At 38.0% G+C, this 17198-nt stretch overlaps 1 protein-coding gene and 1 long non-coding RNA gene across 6 annotated transcripts in view; one reads left to right on the plus strand and one right to left on the minus strand.

Moving 5' to 3' along the window:
- Nucleotides 1–831: 831 nt before the first annotated feature.
- The window catches only part of LOC142726868 (oocyte zinc finger protein XlCOF7.1-like), a 129418-nt gene continuing 113051 nt past the window's right edge, over nt 832–17198 (plus strand). Inside the window, exons 1-5 of one of the 5 annotated variants that reach the window (XM_075849023.1) lie at nt 832–1199; nt 1349–1733; nt 2200–2367; nt 2452–2575; nt 4317–4414. In XM_075849023.1, coding sequence (XP_075705138.1) covers nt 1539–1733; nt 2200–2367; nt 2452–2575; nt 4317–4414 — 585 coding nt within the window. In that variant the 5' untranslated portion in view covers nt 832–1199; nt 1349–1538. The remainder of the gene's footprint in view (nt 1200–1348; nt 1734–2199; nt 2368–2451; nt 2576–4316; nt 4415–17198) is intronic. The other 4 variants (XM_075849024.1, XM_075849022.1, XM_075849020.1 and 1 more) reach the window with 4 other exon arrangements.
- Nucleotides 2844–17198, minus strand: part of LOC142726870 (uncharacterized) — a 153423-nt gene continuing 139068 nt past the window's right edge. The window contains exon 5 of the long non-coding RNA XR_012877105.1: nt 2844–3224. This is a non-coding gene — a long non-coding RNA (uncharacterized LOC142726870). The remainder of the gene's footprint in view (nt 3225–17198) is intronic.

The following is a 17198-nucleotide window of genomic DNA, read 5'->3' on the forward strand; positions in this document are numbered from 1 at the left end:
GGTCTAGAAGAAGGAGGAGCACAGAGTAATGTAGAAGCAGAGGACAGGTCTAGAAGAAGGAGCACAGAGTAATGTAGAAGCAGAGGACAGGTCTAGAAGGAGGAGCACAGAGCAATGTAGAAGCAGAGGACAGGTCTAGAAGGAGGAGCACAGAGTAATGTAGAAGCAGAGGACAGGTCTAGAAGGAGGAGCACAGAGTAATGTAGAAGCAGAGGACAGGTCTAGAAGGAGGAGCACAGAGTAATGTAGAAGCAGAGGACAGGTCTAGAAGGAGGAGCACAGAGTAATGTAGAAGCAGAGGACAGGTCTAGAAAGAGGAGCACAGAGTAATGTAGAAGCAGAGGACAGGTCTAGAAGGAGCACAGAATAATGAAGAAGTGGGGGAACAGGTTTAAAAGGAAAAGCACCAAGTAATGTAGACGATGGAGGACAGGTCACGCTTTACAGAAGTCTGTGTGTAAGATGTGACTGCTAAGTGATAAGATGATGCAGAGATCCTGCACACCCAGCACAATACATGCTGCTTCCTCACACTAAACTACCAGGACATACACACTGTATTGGTGGGACGTTCTGCGCATGCACACTGGTCTGGCGGGATCTTCTGCTCCTGCGCACTGGACTGGCGGCAACTTCCGCGCCTGCACACTGGTCTGGCGGGACCTTCCGCGCCTGCACACTGGTCTGGCGGGACCTTCCGCGCCTGCACACTGGTCTGGCGGGACCTTCCGCGCCTGCACACTGGTCTGGCGTGACCTTCCGCGCCTGCGCACTGGTCTGGCGGGACCTTCTGCGCCTGCGCACTGGTCTGGCGGGACCTTCCGCGCCTGCGCACTGGTCTGGCGGGACCTTCCGCGCCTGCCCGCTGGTCTGGCGGGACCTTCCGCGCCTGCCCGCTGGTCTGGCGGGACCTTCCGCGCCTGCCCACTGGTCTGGCGGGACCTTCCGCTCCTCCACACTGGTCTGGCGGGACCTTCCGCACATGCTCGCAGGACTGGCGGGACCTTCCGCACATGCTCGCAGGACTGGCGGGACCTTCTGCACATTCACACGTGACCGCCGGTTCCCATTAACCATGGTTAGTATCTGTCTTTCAGATGTGAATAAAGTTACTATCCGGTAAAATAATCTACAAGGAAAAGGGGAATACTATAATAATTAAGAATTTTAGATGTCTCTGAAGATCCAGGATCTCTGAGGTAACTTCTAATATCTGTAAAAACTTATATTAGGGGTGTATTCATTCATAAAGGGCATCTGTCACATTGACCACCCGTCTGATCTGTTGGCAGCAGATTATATAGCAGGAGGACCTGAGCAGATTGTGTCTCTCCATTCTCTTCTATAGGAGTTACGGGAACCGCCTAACAAGGCCACCCAGAGGTGGAGCCGCATCTATCAGACATTCCTGGCATCTCCTGGGGAGAAATGTCCGTGTTGGGAATACCCCTTTATTCCATGTGGTGACGGCTCTGAGAAGATGTTTCTCTCAATGATCAATAAGTGGGGTTCTGTATGTCACACATGATGTCCCCTGTATGATTTCCATCTTCTCCTTTCTTCATAAAGACATCTGCAGTACTAGATCCTCCAGTTCCTCCAGTTTTCTCATCTTCTCCTCCACAACGTTCCTTCTGCTGAATGACCCACCAAGGATGGACAAGGACAGGAATGAGATGAGCAGAAGAATATTAGACTTCACCTTGGAGATCATCTACCTGTTGAGCGGAGAGGTAAACTTTTCTACATTATAGAACAAGTCCCACATAGGGAAGGGACAATACATAATAGGAAGAATCCAGTGTCCTGTATAACAACGTCCAGACCTTCCAAGTGACGTCAAGAAGCTGCAGATCAGCCACCGATATGGTCAGTTATGTGTCATGTCACCAATGCAGCAATAGTAATGTTGTAGAGCAATGAGAATGACCAGGAACCAGGAGGATCAGGATGACATCTATATAGAAACATAGGAGATGACGGCAGGAGGAGAGCACATGGTCCATCTAGTCCCCCCAATATTATTTCCTTTTTAGTTTTGGCCTCGTTCTATTTTCTCAATGTCTTTTTGTAGGAGAGGTCTCCAGTATTACAGATGTGCGGTCACTAGAGGTCTATACAGCGGGGTCACAATCTCCCTCTTTCTACTGAGGGGGGAATACTGTGTTCAGTTCTCTAAGTGTCTCTCTCCATACACAGGAGTACACAATAGTGAAGAAGACATCGGGTGACTGTACGACTCCCATCATCCATGAGTCAGGAGGATGGAGCAGTAGTCCCATCACAGAGCCTCCCCCTCACTCCCGGATACATGAGAAGAAGATCTTAGAACTGATCTGCAAGATGACGGAGCTGCTGACTGGAGAGGTGACACTGCTGGGAATGCTGGGAAATTCTACAGTAACAGCACTGGAGGTGTCTGGGTAATGACTGTATCATTGTGTGTGTCAGGTTCCTATAAGGTGTCAGGATGTCACTGTCTATCTCTCCATGGAGGAGTGGGAGTATCTAGAAGGACACAAGGATCTGTACGAGGAGGTCATGATGGAGGACTACCGGCCCCGCACATCACATGGTGAGAAGAGACAGATATATATTGGCATTACTGTGGGCACAGGCTGGACTGGCGGTCATGTTGAGGCCTTAATACCGTCATGTGCAGCACATATACACGTGTGTACAATGACATGTAATGTAGGAGCTCCACAATTTCGGCTCCTTTTACATGACATTAGATCCCTGTGTTTCGTGCTGCCGGCTGCTCATAACTCTGCATTACAGGTCACATTACATTGTACAGCGCTGGCGGCCGTTCTGGATACAGGAGCCATGAAGACGGGCAGGACACGCTGTCTCCTAATGCAGAGTTATGGGCAGCCGGCAGCGAGGACTATGGGCAGTCGTGCTGTAGTCAGAAGTAAACCTGGTAATACAAGTCATGTAGAAAGACGATTATCGGCACACTCCGGCAGTATAATAGTTTCCTATATAATGTCAGTATAATCGGAGGTTCTCTTTAATATTACAAGTTATGGGCACTAGATTCTGGAGATGGGACGCTGATCCAGGGATTTATTCTGATTTCCAGATTTGGAGTCGGGGAGGAGTTTTCCCCTAATTAGACAATTGTCATCCACCTCATGGGGGTTTATCTTCCTCTGGATCAACACGGTCGGATTATAGGTTGGTCTTGATGGACTTGTGTCTTTTTTCATCCTTAGTAACTGTAACACAGAATGTATGAAGCTAAATTTACCACGAATATAAAGTACAACGTGTTCTGAAAAAACAATCTCACAATGTCTTGGATAAGTAAAATCTTATTCCCACTTATGATACGTCTCCACATGGCGTAAACACGGCGGAACGTCCAAAACTCATTTTTGGCGCGACGTGTAGATGAGATTTGTTAAAATCTCATCCTCATTGCTACTACTGTAATACGCTGCAGATTTTCTCGCAATTAAATACTTTGCAGAAAATCTGCATCTTATCAGCCCCGTGTGCACATACCCTTAAAGTAACACGTCAGATTTGAGAAATGGTTCTCTTAAACAGGTCAAAAATAGGCCATGGATTCCACTCCCAGAGGAGTCCCTGACATCACTGTCCATATATGGACAGAGACGTCAGGGGCTCCCTCTAGAAGCACAATTTCCAGCCAAGTTGACGGTAACGCTCTGGCAAATGATTCCGCTCCTAGAGGGAGCTTCAGTGGCGCTATCTACAGGGGATGAGGTGCTATCTGCAGGGGTTTGGCATAAGTTTGATTAAACTAAGGGGGAGATGTGCCGGCACTTGTGGAGAGAGCCGGCGGACAGGAAAGTACAACCCTGTTCCATTCTGCCAATATTTATTTATGTGACACCTGCCCAGGGCATCAGGAGTTGGAAAGTATATAGCCATGTCGTGAAGGGGTTAATTAATATGTATAGAAAATATTGCCTACAGAGGTGTACACAGCCTTTAAGAGGCTAATAAGCAAGTGACACCCAGACCATTTTTGGTTGCAGGTAACTAAATAGAGGCGTCCTGTGTCCCGCCACGTTCATGTGTATCCGCGTCCACAGAAGGCAGATACAGGTAAATACTATGGTGGAGCAGGGAGCCAGTTACGCCCCGCCGTTCGCTCTGGTAGGGCACAGTCTCCTTTAGGCCTGCGGCTTACAAGGTGCAGGAACATCGACACCGGTAGTGAGGACCTCAACATTGTAATTCCGGCTCTGATCAGTAAACATAGAAGTGTAGAGAGAAGTGTCTGATCTATAGACAGATATACAGTAGTCATGTATTCAGTCACTGTGTGTTTCCTACAGATGGATCCAGTAGGAGAAATCCACCAGAGAGATGTCCCAGTCCTCTGTATTCCCAGGACTGTCCAGAGGAAAATCCCAATGTCCCAGAGAATCATCAGGTAGATGAAGCTGAGCCGTATACCAGATCTATATAGGGGGGTGCGGAGCTTTTCGGTCCTGCGGTCATTAGGGATGTCACGATACCAGAATTTGGACTCCGATACCGATACTTCGTGTAGTATTGCGATTTCGATATCAAAACGATACTTTACAAGCAGTAATAAAAAAATAATAAAAAAGTTCTTCCGTTTTCTGATGTGAGACGCGAGGCGTGATGATGAATGTAACCTCCATGTACCTCATTAATAGTAATTAACCCCATCATGTTTCTCAGTCATAATGGGTTAATGTGTGAGGTACATGATGGGGTTAATTACTATTACTGAGGTACATGGAGGTTAAATTCATCATCGCGCCTCGTGCCCCACAATAATAAGTGACAGAAATATATACTGATAGTACACAGGCATATATCTATATACTGATAGCACACAGGCATATATCTATATACTGATAGTACACAGGCATATATCTATATACTGATAGTACACTGGCATATATCTATATACTGATAGAACACTGGCATATATCTATATACTGATAGCACACAGGCATATATCTATATACTGATAGTACACAGGCATATATCTATATACTGATAGTACACAGGCATATATCTATATACTGATAGTACACAGGCATATATCTATATACTGATAGTACACAGGCATATATCTATACACTGATAGTACACAGGCCTATATCTATATACTGATAGCATACAGGCATATATCTATATACTGATAGTACACAGGCATATATCTATATACTGATAGAACACAGGCATATATCTATATACTGATAGTACACAGGCATATATCTATATACTGATATCACACAGGCATATATCTATATACTGATAGTACACTGGCATATATCTATATACTGATAGTACACAGGCATATATCTATACACTGATAGCACACAGGCATATATCTATATACTGATATCACACAGGCATATATCTATATACTGATAGCACACAGGCAGATATCTATATACTGATAGTACACAGGCAGATATCTATATACTGATAGTACACAGGCAGATATCTATATACTGATAGTACACAGGCATATATCTATATACTGATAGTACACAGGCGTATATCTATATACTGATAGTACACAGGCATATATCTATATACTGATAGTACACAGGCATATATCTATACACTGATAGCACACAGGCCTATATCTATACACTGATAGTACACAGGCCTATATCTATATACTGATAGCACACAGGCATATATCTATATACTGATAGCACACAGGCATATATCTATATACTGATAGCACACAGGCATATATCTATATACTGATAGCACACAGGCATATATCTATATACTGATAGTACACAGGCATATATCTATACACTGATAATACACAGGCATATATCTATATACTGATAGTACACAGGCATATATCTATATACTGATAGTACACAGGCATATATCTATATACTGATAGTACACAGGCATATATCTATATACTGATAGTACACAGGCATATATCTATATACTGATAGTACACAGGTATATATCTATATACTGATAGTACACAGGCATATATCTATATACTGATAGCACACAGGCATATATCTATATACTGATAGTACACAGGCATATATCTATATACTGATAGTACACAGCCATATATCTATATACTGATAGTACACAGCCATATATCTATATACTGATAGTACACAGGTATATATCTATATACTGATAGCACACAGGCATATATCTATATACTGATAGCACACAGGCATATATCTATACACTGATAGAACACAGGCATATATTAGTACACAGCCATATATCTATATACTGATAGCACACAGGCATATATCTATATACTGATAGTACACAGGCATATATCTATATACTGATAGCACACAGCCATATATCTATATACTGATAGTACACAGGCGTATATCTATATACTGATAGCACACAGGCGTATATCTATACACTGATAGTACACAGGCGTATATCTATATACTGATAGTACACAGGTATATATCTGTATACTGATAGCACTCAGCCATATATCTATATACTGATAGTACACAGGCATATATCTATATACTGATAGTACACAGGCATATATCTATATACTGATAGCACTCAGCCATATATCTATATACTGATAGTACACAGGCATATATCTATATACTGATAGTACACAGGCATATATCTATACACTGATAGCACACAGGCATATATCTATATACTGATAGTACACAGGCATATATCTATACACTGATAGTACACAGGCAGATATCTATATACTGATAGTACACAGGCATATATCTATATACTGATAGCTCACAGGCATATATCTATATACTGATAGTACACAGGCATATATCTATATACTGATAGCACACAGCCATATATCTATATACTGATAGTACACAGGCGTATATCTATATACTGATAGCACACAGGCGTATATCTATACACTGATAGTACACAGGCGTATATCTATATACTGATAGTACACAGGCGTATATCTATATACTGATAGTACACAGGTATATATCTATATACTGATAGTACACAGGTATATATCTATATACTGATAGTACACAGGTATATATCTATATACTGATAGTACACAGGCATATATCTATATACTGATAGTACACAGGCATATATCTATATACTGATAGCACACAGGTATATATCTATATACTGATAGCACACAGGCATATATCTATATACTGATAGTACACAGGCATATATCTATATACTGATAGCACACAGGCATATATCTATATACTGATAGTACACAGGCATATATCTATATACTGATAGCACACAGGCATATATCTATATACTGATAGTACACAGGCATATATCTATATACTGATAGTACACAGGCATATATCTATACACTGATAGTACACAGGCATATATCTATACACTGATAGTACACATGCATATATCTATATACTGATAGTACACAGGCATATATCTATATACTGATAGCACACAGGCAGATATCTATATACTGATAGTACACAGGCAGATATCTATATACTGATAGTACACAGGCAGATATCTATATACTGATAGTACACAGGCGTATATCTATATACTGATAGTACACAGGCGTATATCTATATACTGATAGTACACAGGCGTATATCTATACACTGATAGCACACAGGCGTATATCTATACACTGATAGCACACAGGCGTATATCTATACACTGATAGTACACAGGCGTATATCTATACACTGATAGTACACAGGCATATATCTATACACTGATAGTACACAGGTATATATCTATATACTGATAGTACACAGGCATATATCTATATACTGATAGTACACAGGCATATATCTATATACTGATAGTACACAGGCATATATCTATACACTGATAGTACACAGGCATATATCTATATACTGATAGTACACAGGCATATATCTATACACTGATAGTACACAGGCGTATATCTATATACTGATAGTACACAGGCATATATCTATATACTGATAGTACACAGCCATATATCTATATACTGATAGTACACAGGCATATATCTATATACTGATAGTACACAGGCATATATCTATACACTGATAGTACACAGGCATATATCTATATACTGATAGTACACAGGCATATATCTATATACAGATAGTACACAGGCATATATCTATACACTGATAGTACACAGGCATATATCTATACACTGATAGTACACAGGCGTATATCTATACACTGATAGTACACAGGCGTATATCTATATACTGATAGTATACAGGCGTATATCTATATACTGATAGTACACAGGCGTATATCTATATACTGATAGTACACAGGCATATATCTATACACTGATAGCACACAGCCATATATCTATATACTGATAGCACACAGCCATATATCTATATACTGATAGTACACAGGCATATATCTATACACTGATAGCACACAGGCATATATCTATATACTGATAGTACACAGGCGTATATCTATATACTGATAGTATACAGGCGTATATCTATATACTGATAGTACACAGGCGTATATCTATATACTGATAGTACACAGGCATATATCTATACACTGATAGCACACAGGCGTATATCTATATACTGATAGTACACAGCCATATATCTATATACTGATAGCACACAGGCATATATCTATATACTGATAGTACACAGGCATATATCTATATACTGATAGAACACAGGCATATATTAGTACACAGCCATATATCTATATACTGATAGCACACAGGCATATATCTATATACTGATAGTACACAGGCATATATCTATATACTGATAGTACACAGGCATATATCTATATACTAATAGTACACAGGCATATATCTATATACTGATAGTACACAGGCATATATCTATATACTGATAGTACACAGGCATATATCTATATACTGATAGTACACAGGCATATATCTATACACTGATAATACACAGGCATATATCTATATACTGATAGTACACAGGCATATATCTATATACTGATAGTACACAGGCATATATCTATATACTGATAGTACACAGGGATATATCTATATACTGATAGCACACAGGCATATATCTATATACTGATAGTACACAGGCATATATCTATATACTGATAGCACACAGGCATATATCTATATACTGATAGTACACAGGCATATATCTATACATTGATAATACACAGGCATATATCTATATACTGATAGTACACAGGCATATATCTATATACTGATAGTACACAGGCATATATCTACATACTGATAGTACACAGGCATATATCTATACACTGATAGTACACAGGCATATATCTATATACTGATAGTACACAGGCATATATCTATACACTGATAGTACACAGGCATATATCTATATACTGATAGCACACAGGCATATATCTATATACTGATAGCACACAGGCATAAATCTATATACTGATAGCACACAGGCATATATCTATATACTGATAGCACACAGGCATATATCTATATACTGATAGTACACAGGCATATATCTATATACTGATAGCACACAGGCATATATCTATATACTGATAGTACACAGGCATATATCTATACACTGATAGTACACAGGCATATATCTATATACTGATAGTACACAGGCATATATCTATATACTGATAGCACACAGCCATATATCTATATACTGATAGTACACAGGCATACATCTATATACTGATAGTACACAGGCATATATCTATATACTGATAGTACACAGGCATATATCTATATACTGATAGTACACAGGCATATATCTATATACTGATAGTACACAGGCATATATCTATATACTGATAGTACACAGGCATATATCTATATACTGATAGTACACAGGCATATATCTATATACTGACAGTACACAGGCATATATCTATACACTGATAGCACACAGGCATATATCTATACACTGATAGTACACAGGCCTATATCTATATACTGATAGTACACAGGCATATATCTATATACTGATAGTACACAGGCATATATCTATATACTGATAGTACACAGCCATATATCTATATACTGATAGTACACAGGCATATGTCTATATACTGATAGTACACAGGCATATATCTATACACTGATAGTACACAGGCATATATCTATATACTGATAGCACACAGGCATATATCTATATACTGATAGTACACAGGCATATATCTATATACTGATAGTACACAGGCATATATCTATATACTGATAGTACACAGGCATATATCTATACACTGATAGTACAGAGGCGTATATCTATATACTGATATCACACAGGCATATATCTATATACTGATAGCACACAGGCAGATATCTATATACTGATAGTACACAGGCAGATATCTATATACTGATAGTACACAGGCAGATATCTATATACTGATAGTACACAGGCATATATCTATATACTGATAGTACACAGGCGTATATCTATATACTGATAGTACACAGGCATATATCTATATACTGATAGTACACAGGCCTATATCTATACACTGATAGCACACAGGCCTATATCTATACACTGATAGTACACAGGCCTATATCTATATACTGATAGCACACAGGCATATATCTATATACTGATAGCACACAGGCATATATCTATATACTGATAGCACACAGGCATATATCTATATACTGATAGCACACAGGCATATATCTATATACTGATAGTACACAGGCATATATCTATACACTGATAATACACAGGCATATATCTATATACTGATAGTACACAGGCATATATCTATATACTGATAGTACACAGGCATATATCTATATACTGATAGTACACAGGCATATATCTATATACTGATAGTACACAGGCATATATCTATATACTGATAGTACACAGGTATATATCTATATACTGATAGTACACAGGCATATATCTATATACTGATAGCACACAGGCATATATCTATATACTGATAGTACACAGGCATATATCTATATACTGATAGTACACAGCCATATATCTATATACTGATAGTACACAGCCATATATCTATATACTGATAGTACACAGGTATATATCTATATACTGATAGCACACAGGCATATATCTATATACTGATAGCACACAGGCATATATCTATACACTGATAGAACACAGGCATATATTAGTACACAGCCATATATCTATATACTGATAGCACACAGGCATATATCTATATACTGATAGTACACAGGCATATATCTATATACTGATAGCACACAGCCATATATCTATATACTGATAGTACACAGGCGTATATCTATATACTGATAGCACACAGGCGTATATCTATACACTGATAGTACACAGGCGTATATCTATATACTGATAGTACACAGGTGTATATCTGTATACTGATAGCACTCAGCCATATATCTATATACTGATAGTACACAGGCATATATCTATATACTGATAGTACACAGGCATATATCTATATACTGATAGCACTCAGCCATATATCTATATACTGATAGTACACAGGCATATATCTATATACTGATAGTACACAGGCATATATCTATACACTGATAGCACACAGGCATATATCTATATACTGATAGTACACAGGCATATATCTATACACTGATAGTACACAGGCAGATATCTATATACTGATAGTACACAGGCATATATCTATATACTGATAGCTCACAGGCATATATCTATATACTGATAGTACACAGGCATATATCTATATACTGATAGCACACAGCCATATATCTATATACTGATAGTACACAGGCGTATATCTATATACTGATAGCACACAGGCGTATATCTATACACTGATAGTACACAGGCGTATATCTATATACTGATAGTACACAGGCGTATATCTATATACTGATAGTACACAGGTATATATCTATATACTGATAGTACACAGGTATATATCTATATACTGATAGTACACAGGCATATATCTATATACTGATAGTACACAGGCATATATCTATATACTGATAGCACACAGGTATATATCTATATACTGATAGCACACAGGCATATATCTATATACTGATAGTACACAGGCATATATCTATATACTGATAGCACACAGGCATATATCTATATACTGATAGTACACAGGCATATATCTATATACTGATAGCACACAGGCATATATCTATATACTGATAGTACACAGGCATATATCTATATACTGATAGTACACAGGCATATATCTATACACTGATAGTACACAGGCATATATCTATACACTGATAGTACACATGCATATATCTATATACTGATAGTACACAGGCATATATCTATATACTGATAGCACACAGGCAGATATCTATATACTGATAGTACACAGGCAGATATCTATATACTGATAGTACACAGGCAGATATCTATATACTGATAGTACACAGGCGTATATCTATATACTGATAGTACACAGGCGTATATCTATATACTGATAGTACACAGGCGTATATCTATACACTGATAGCACACAGGCGTATATCTATACACTGATAGCACACAGGCGTATATCTATACACTGATAGTACACAGGCGTATATCTATACACTGATAGTACACAGGCATATATCTATATACTGATAGTACACAGCCATATATCTATATACTGATAGTACACAGGCATATATCTATATACTGATAGTACACAGGCATATATCTATATACAGATAGTACACAGGCATATATCTATACACTGATAGTACACAGGCATATATCTATATACTGATAGCACACAGGCATATATCTATATACTGATAGCACACAGGCATATATCTATACACTGATAGTACACAGGCATATATCTATATACTGATAGCACACAGGCAGATATCTATATACTGATAGTACACAGGCAGATATCTATATACTGATAGTACACAGGCAGATATCTATATACTGATAGTACACAGGCGTATATCTATATACTGATAGTACACAGGCGTATATCTATATACTGATAGTACACAGGCGTATATCTATACACTGATAGCACACAGGCGTATATCTATACACTGATAGCACACAGGCGTATATCTATACACTGATAGTACACAGGCGTATATCTATACACTGATAGTACACAGGCATATATCTATATACTGATAGTACACAGCCATATATCTATATACTGATAGTACACAGGCATATATCTATATACTGATAGTACACAGGCATATATCTATATACAGATAGTACACAGGCATATATCTATACACTGATAGTACACAGGCATATATCTATATACTGATAGCACACAGGCATATATCTATATACTGATAGCACACAGGCATATATCTATACACTGATAGTACACAGGCATATATCTATATACTGATAGCACACAGGCATATATCTATATACTGACAGTACACAGGCATATATCTATATACTGATAATACACAGGCATATATCTATACACTGATAGTACACAGGCGTATATCTATACACTGATAGTACACAGGCGTATATCTATATACTGATAGTATACAGGCGTATATCTATATACTGATAGTACACAGGCGTATATCTATATACTGATAGTACACAGGCATATATCTATACACTGATAGCACACAGCCATATATCTATATACTGATAGTACACAGGCGTATATCTATATACTGATAGTATACAGGCGTATATCTATATACTGATAGTACACAGGCGTATATCTATATACTGATAGTACACAGGCATATATCTATACACTGATAGCACACAGGCGTATATCTATATACTGATAGTACACAGCCATATATCTATATACTGATAGCACACAGGCATATATCTATATACTGATAGTACACAGGCATATATCTATATACTGATAGAACACAGGCATATATTAGTACACAGCCATATATCTATATACTGATAGCACACAGGCATATATCTATATACTGATAGTACACAGGCATATATCTATATACTGATAGTACACAGGCATATATCTATATACTAATAGTACACAGGCATATATCTATACACTGATAATACACAGGCATATATCTATATACTGATAGTACACAGGCATATATCTATATACTGATAGTACACAGGCATATATCTATATACTGATAGTACACAGGGATATATCTATATACTGATAGCACACAGGCATATATCTATATACTGATAGTACACAGGCATATATCTATATACTGATAGCACACAGGCATATATCTATATACTGATAGTACACAGGCATATATCTATACATTGATAATACACAGGCATATATCTATATACTGATAGTACACAGGCATATATCTATATACTGATAGTACACAGGCATATATCTACATACTGATAGTACACAGGCATATATCTATACACTGATAGTACACAGGCATATATCTATATACTGATAGTACACAGGCATATATCTATACACTGATAGTACACAGGCATATATCTATATACTGATAGTACACAGGCATATATCTATACACTGATAATACACAGGCATATATCTATATACTGATAGCACACAGGCATATATCTATATACTGATAGTACACAGGCATATATCTATACACTGATAATACACAGGCATATATCTATATACTGATAGCACACAGGCATATATCTATATACTGATAGCACACAGGCATAAATCTATATACTGATAGCACACAGGCATATATCTATATACTGATAGCACACAGGCATATATCTATATACTGATAGTACACAGGCATATATCTATATACTGATAGCACACAGGCATATATCTATATACTGATAGTACACAGGCATATATCTATACACTGATAGTACACAGGCATATATCTATATACTGATAGTACACAGGCATATATCTATATACTGATAGCACACAGCCATATATCTATATACTGATAGTACACAGGCATATATCTATATACTGATAGCACACAGGCATACATCTATATACTGATAGTACACAGGCATATATCTATATACTGATAGTACACAGGCATATATCTATATACTGATAGTACACAGGCATATATCTATATACTGATAGTACACAGGCATATATCTATATACTGATAGTACACAGGCATATATCTATATACTGATAGTACACAGGCATATATCTATACACTGACAGTACACAGGCATATATCTATACACTGATAGCACACAGGCATATATCTATACACTGATAGTACACAGGCCTATATCTATATACTGATAGTACACAGGCATATATCTATATACTGATAGTACACAGGCATATATCTATATACTGATAGTACACAGGCATATATCTATATACTGATAGTACACAGGCATATATCTATATACTGATAGTACACAGGCATATATCTATATACTGACAGTACACAGGCATATATCTATATACTGATAGTACACAGGCATATATCTATATACTGATAGTACACAGGCATATATCTATACACTGATAGTACACAGGCATATATCTATACACTGATAGCACACAGGCATATATCTATATACTGATAGTACACAGGCATATATCTATATACTGATAGTACACAGGCATATATCTATATACTGATAGTACACAGGCATATATCTATATACTGATAGTACACAGGCATATATCTATATACTGATAGTACACAGGCATATATCTATACACTGATAATACACAGGCATATATCTATATACTGATAGTACACAGGCATATATCTATATACTGATAGTACACAGGCATATATCTATACACTGATAATACACAGGCATATATCTATATACTGATAGTACACAGGCATATATCTATATACTGATAGTACACAGGCATATATCTATACACTGATAGCACACAGGCATATATCTATACACTGATAGTACACAGGCCTATATCTATATACTGATAGTACACAGGCATATATCTATATACTGATAGCACACAGGCATATATCTATATACTGATAGCACACAGGCATATATCTATATACTGATAGTACACAGGCATATATCTATATACTGATAGTACACAGGCATATATCTATACACTGATAATACACAGGCTTATATCTATATACTGATAGTACACAGGCATATATCTATATACTGATAGCACACAGGCATATATCTATACACTGATAATACACAGGCTTATATCTATATACTGATAGTACACAGGCATATATCTATACACTGATAATACACAGGCTTATATCTATATACTGATAGTACACAGGCATATATCTATATACTGATAGTACACAGGCTTATATCTATATACTGATAGTACACAGGCATATATCTATATACTGATAGTACACAGGCATACATGTATATACTGATAGTACACAGGCATACATGTATATACTGATAGTACACAGGCATATATCTATATACTGATAGTACACAGGCATATATCTATATACTGATAGTACACAGGCATATATCTATATACTGATAGTACACAGGCATATATCTATATACTGATAGTACACAGGCATATATCTATAAACTGATAGTACACAGGCATATATCTATATACTGATAGTACACAGGCATATATCTATATACTGATAGTACACAGGCAGATATCTATATACTGATAGTACACAGGCATATATATACATACCAGTATATTAGCCTGTGCACTGATAGTACACAGGCAGCTGTTAGGACATACCTCAATATGCCCTAACAACAGGAAATATGGTAGGACAGCCCTGGGGTCCTTCAATGGACCCTGGGCTGTCTGCCCATATATGGTATGTCCCTCAATCGCGTCACAGGGATTCCTGCGATGCGATCCAAGGGGCATCTCCCTTTCTCCTGAATGCTGCAGTCCGCTGTGATCGCAGCATTCAGGGGAATAGCGGCAGAGATGAGAGGTTTCTCTGATCTCCGCCGTTATAGAGCGGGGCTGCGGATGCGTAATACAACCATTGCCCCGCTCCTGACATAAGTCAGAGCGCGGTCAGCATGAGGTGATGCGGCCGGCGCTGCACTATAATAAGCGGCGGTGCAGGCACTGAAGACAGAACATGGGGGTGTTTTGCAGCGCGCCCGCCATGTTCTGTCTTCAGTGCCGGCAATCATTAGTGCAGCGCTGGCCGCAACGCATCATCCTGACCCCGCGCACTCGTCATGACTCAGGAGCGGGGCAATGACTATCACACAGCCGCAGCCCCGCTCTCATACATTCATGTGTTACTATACTGAGCTGTGCGGCCGCAGAGCTAAGTATCGAAATACATGACATAACGGTATCTAAACAGTATGGAAGTTTCGAGGCATCGTGCATCCCTAACGGTCATAGATGTG

Source organism: Rhinoderma darwinii, unplaced genomic scaffold, assembly GCF_050947455.1.
Source record: "Rhinoderma darwinii isolate aRhiDar2 unplaced genomic scaffold, aRhiDar2.hap1 Scaffold_639, whole genome shotgun sequence".
Lineage (NCBI taxonomy): Eukaryota > Metazoa > Chordata > Amphibia > Anura > Rhinodermatidae > Rhinoderma > Rhinoderma darwinii.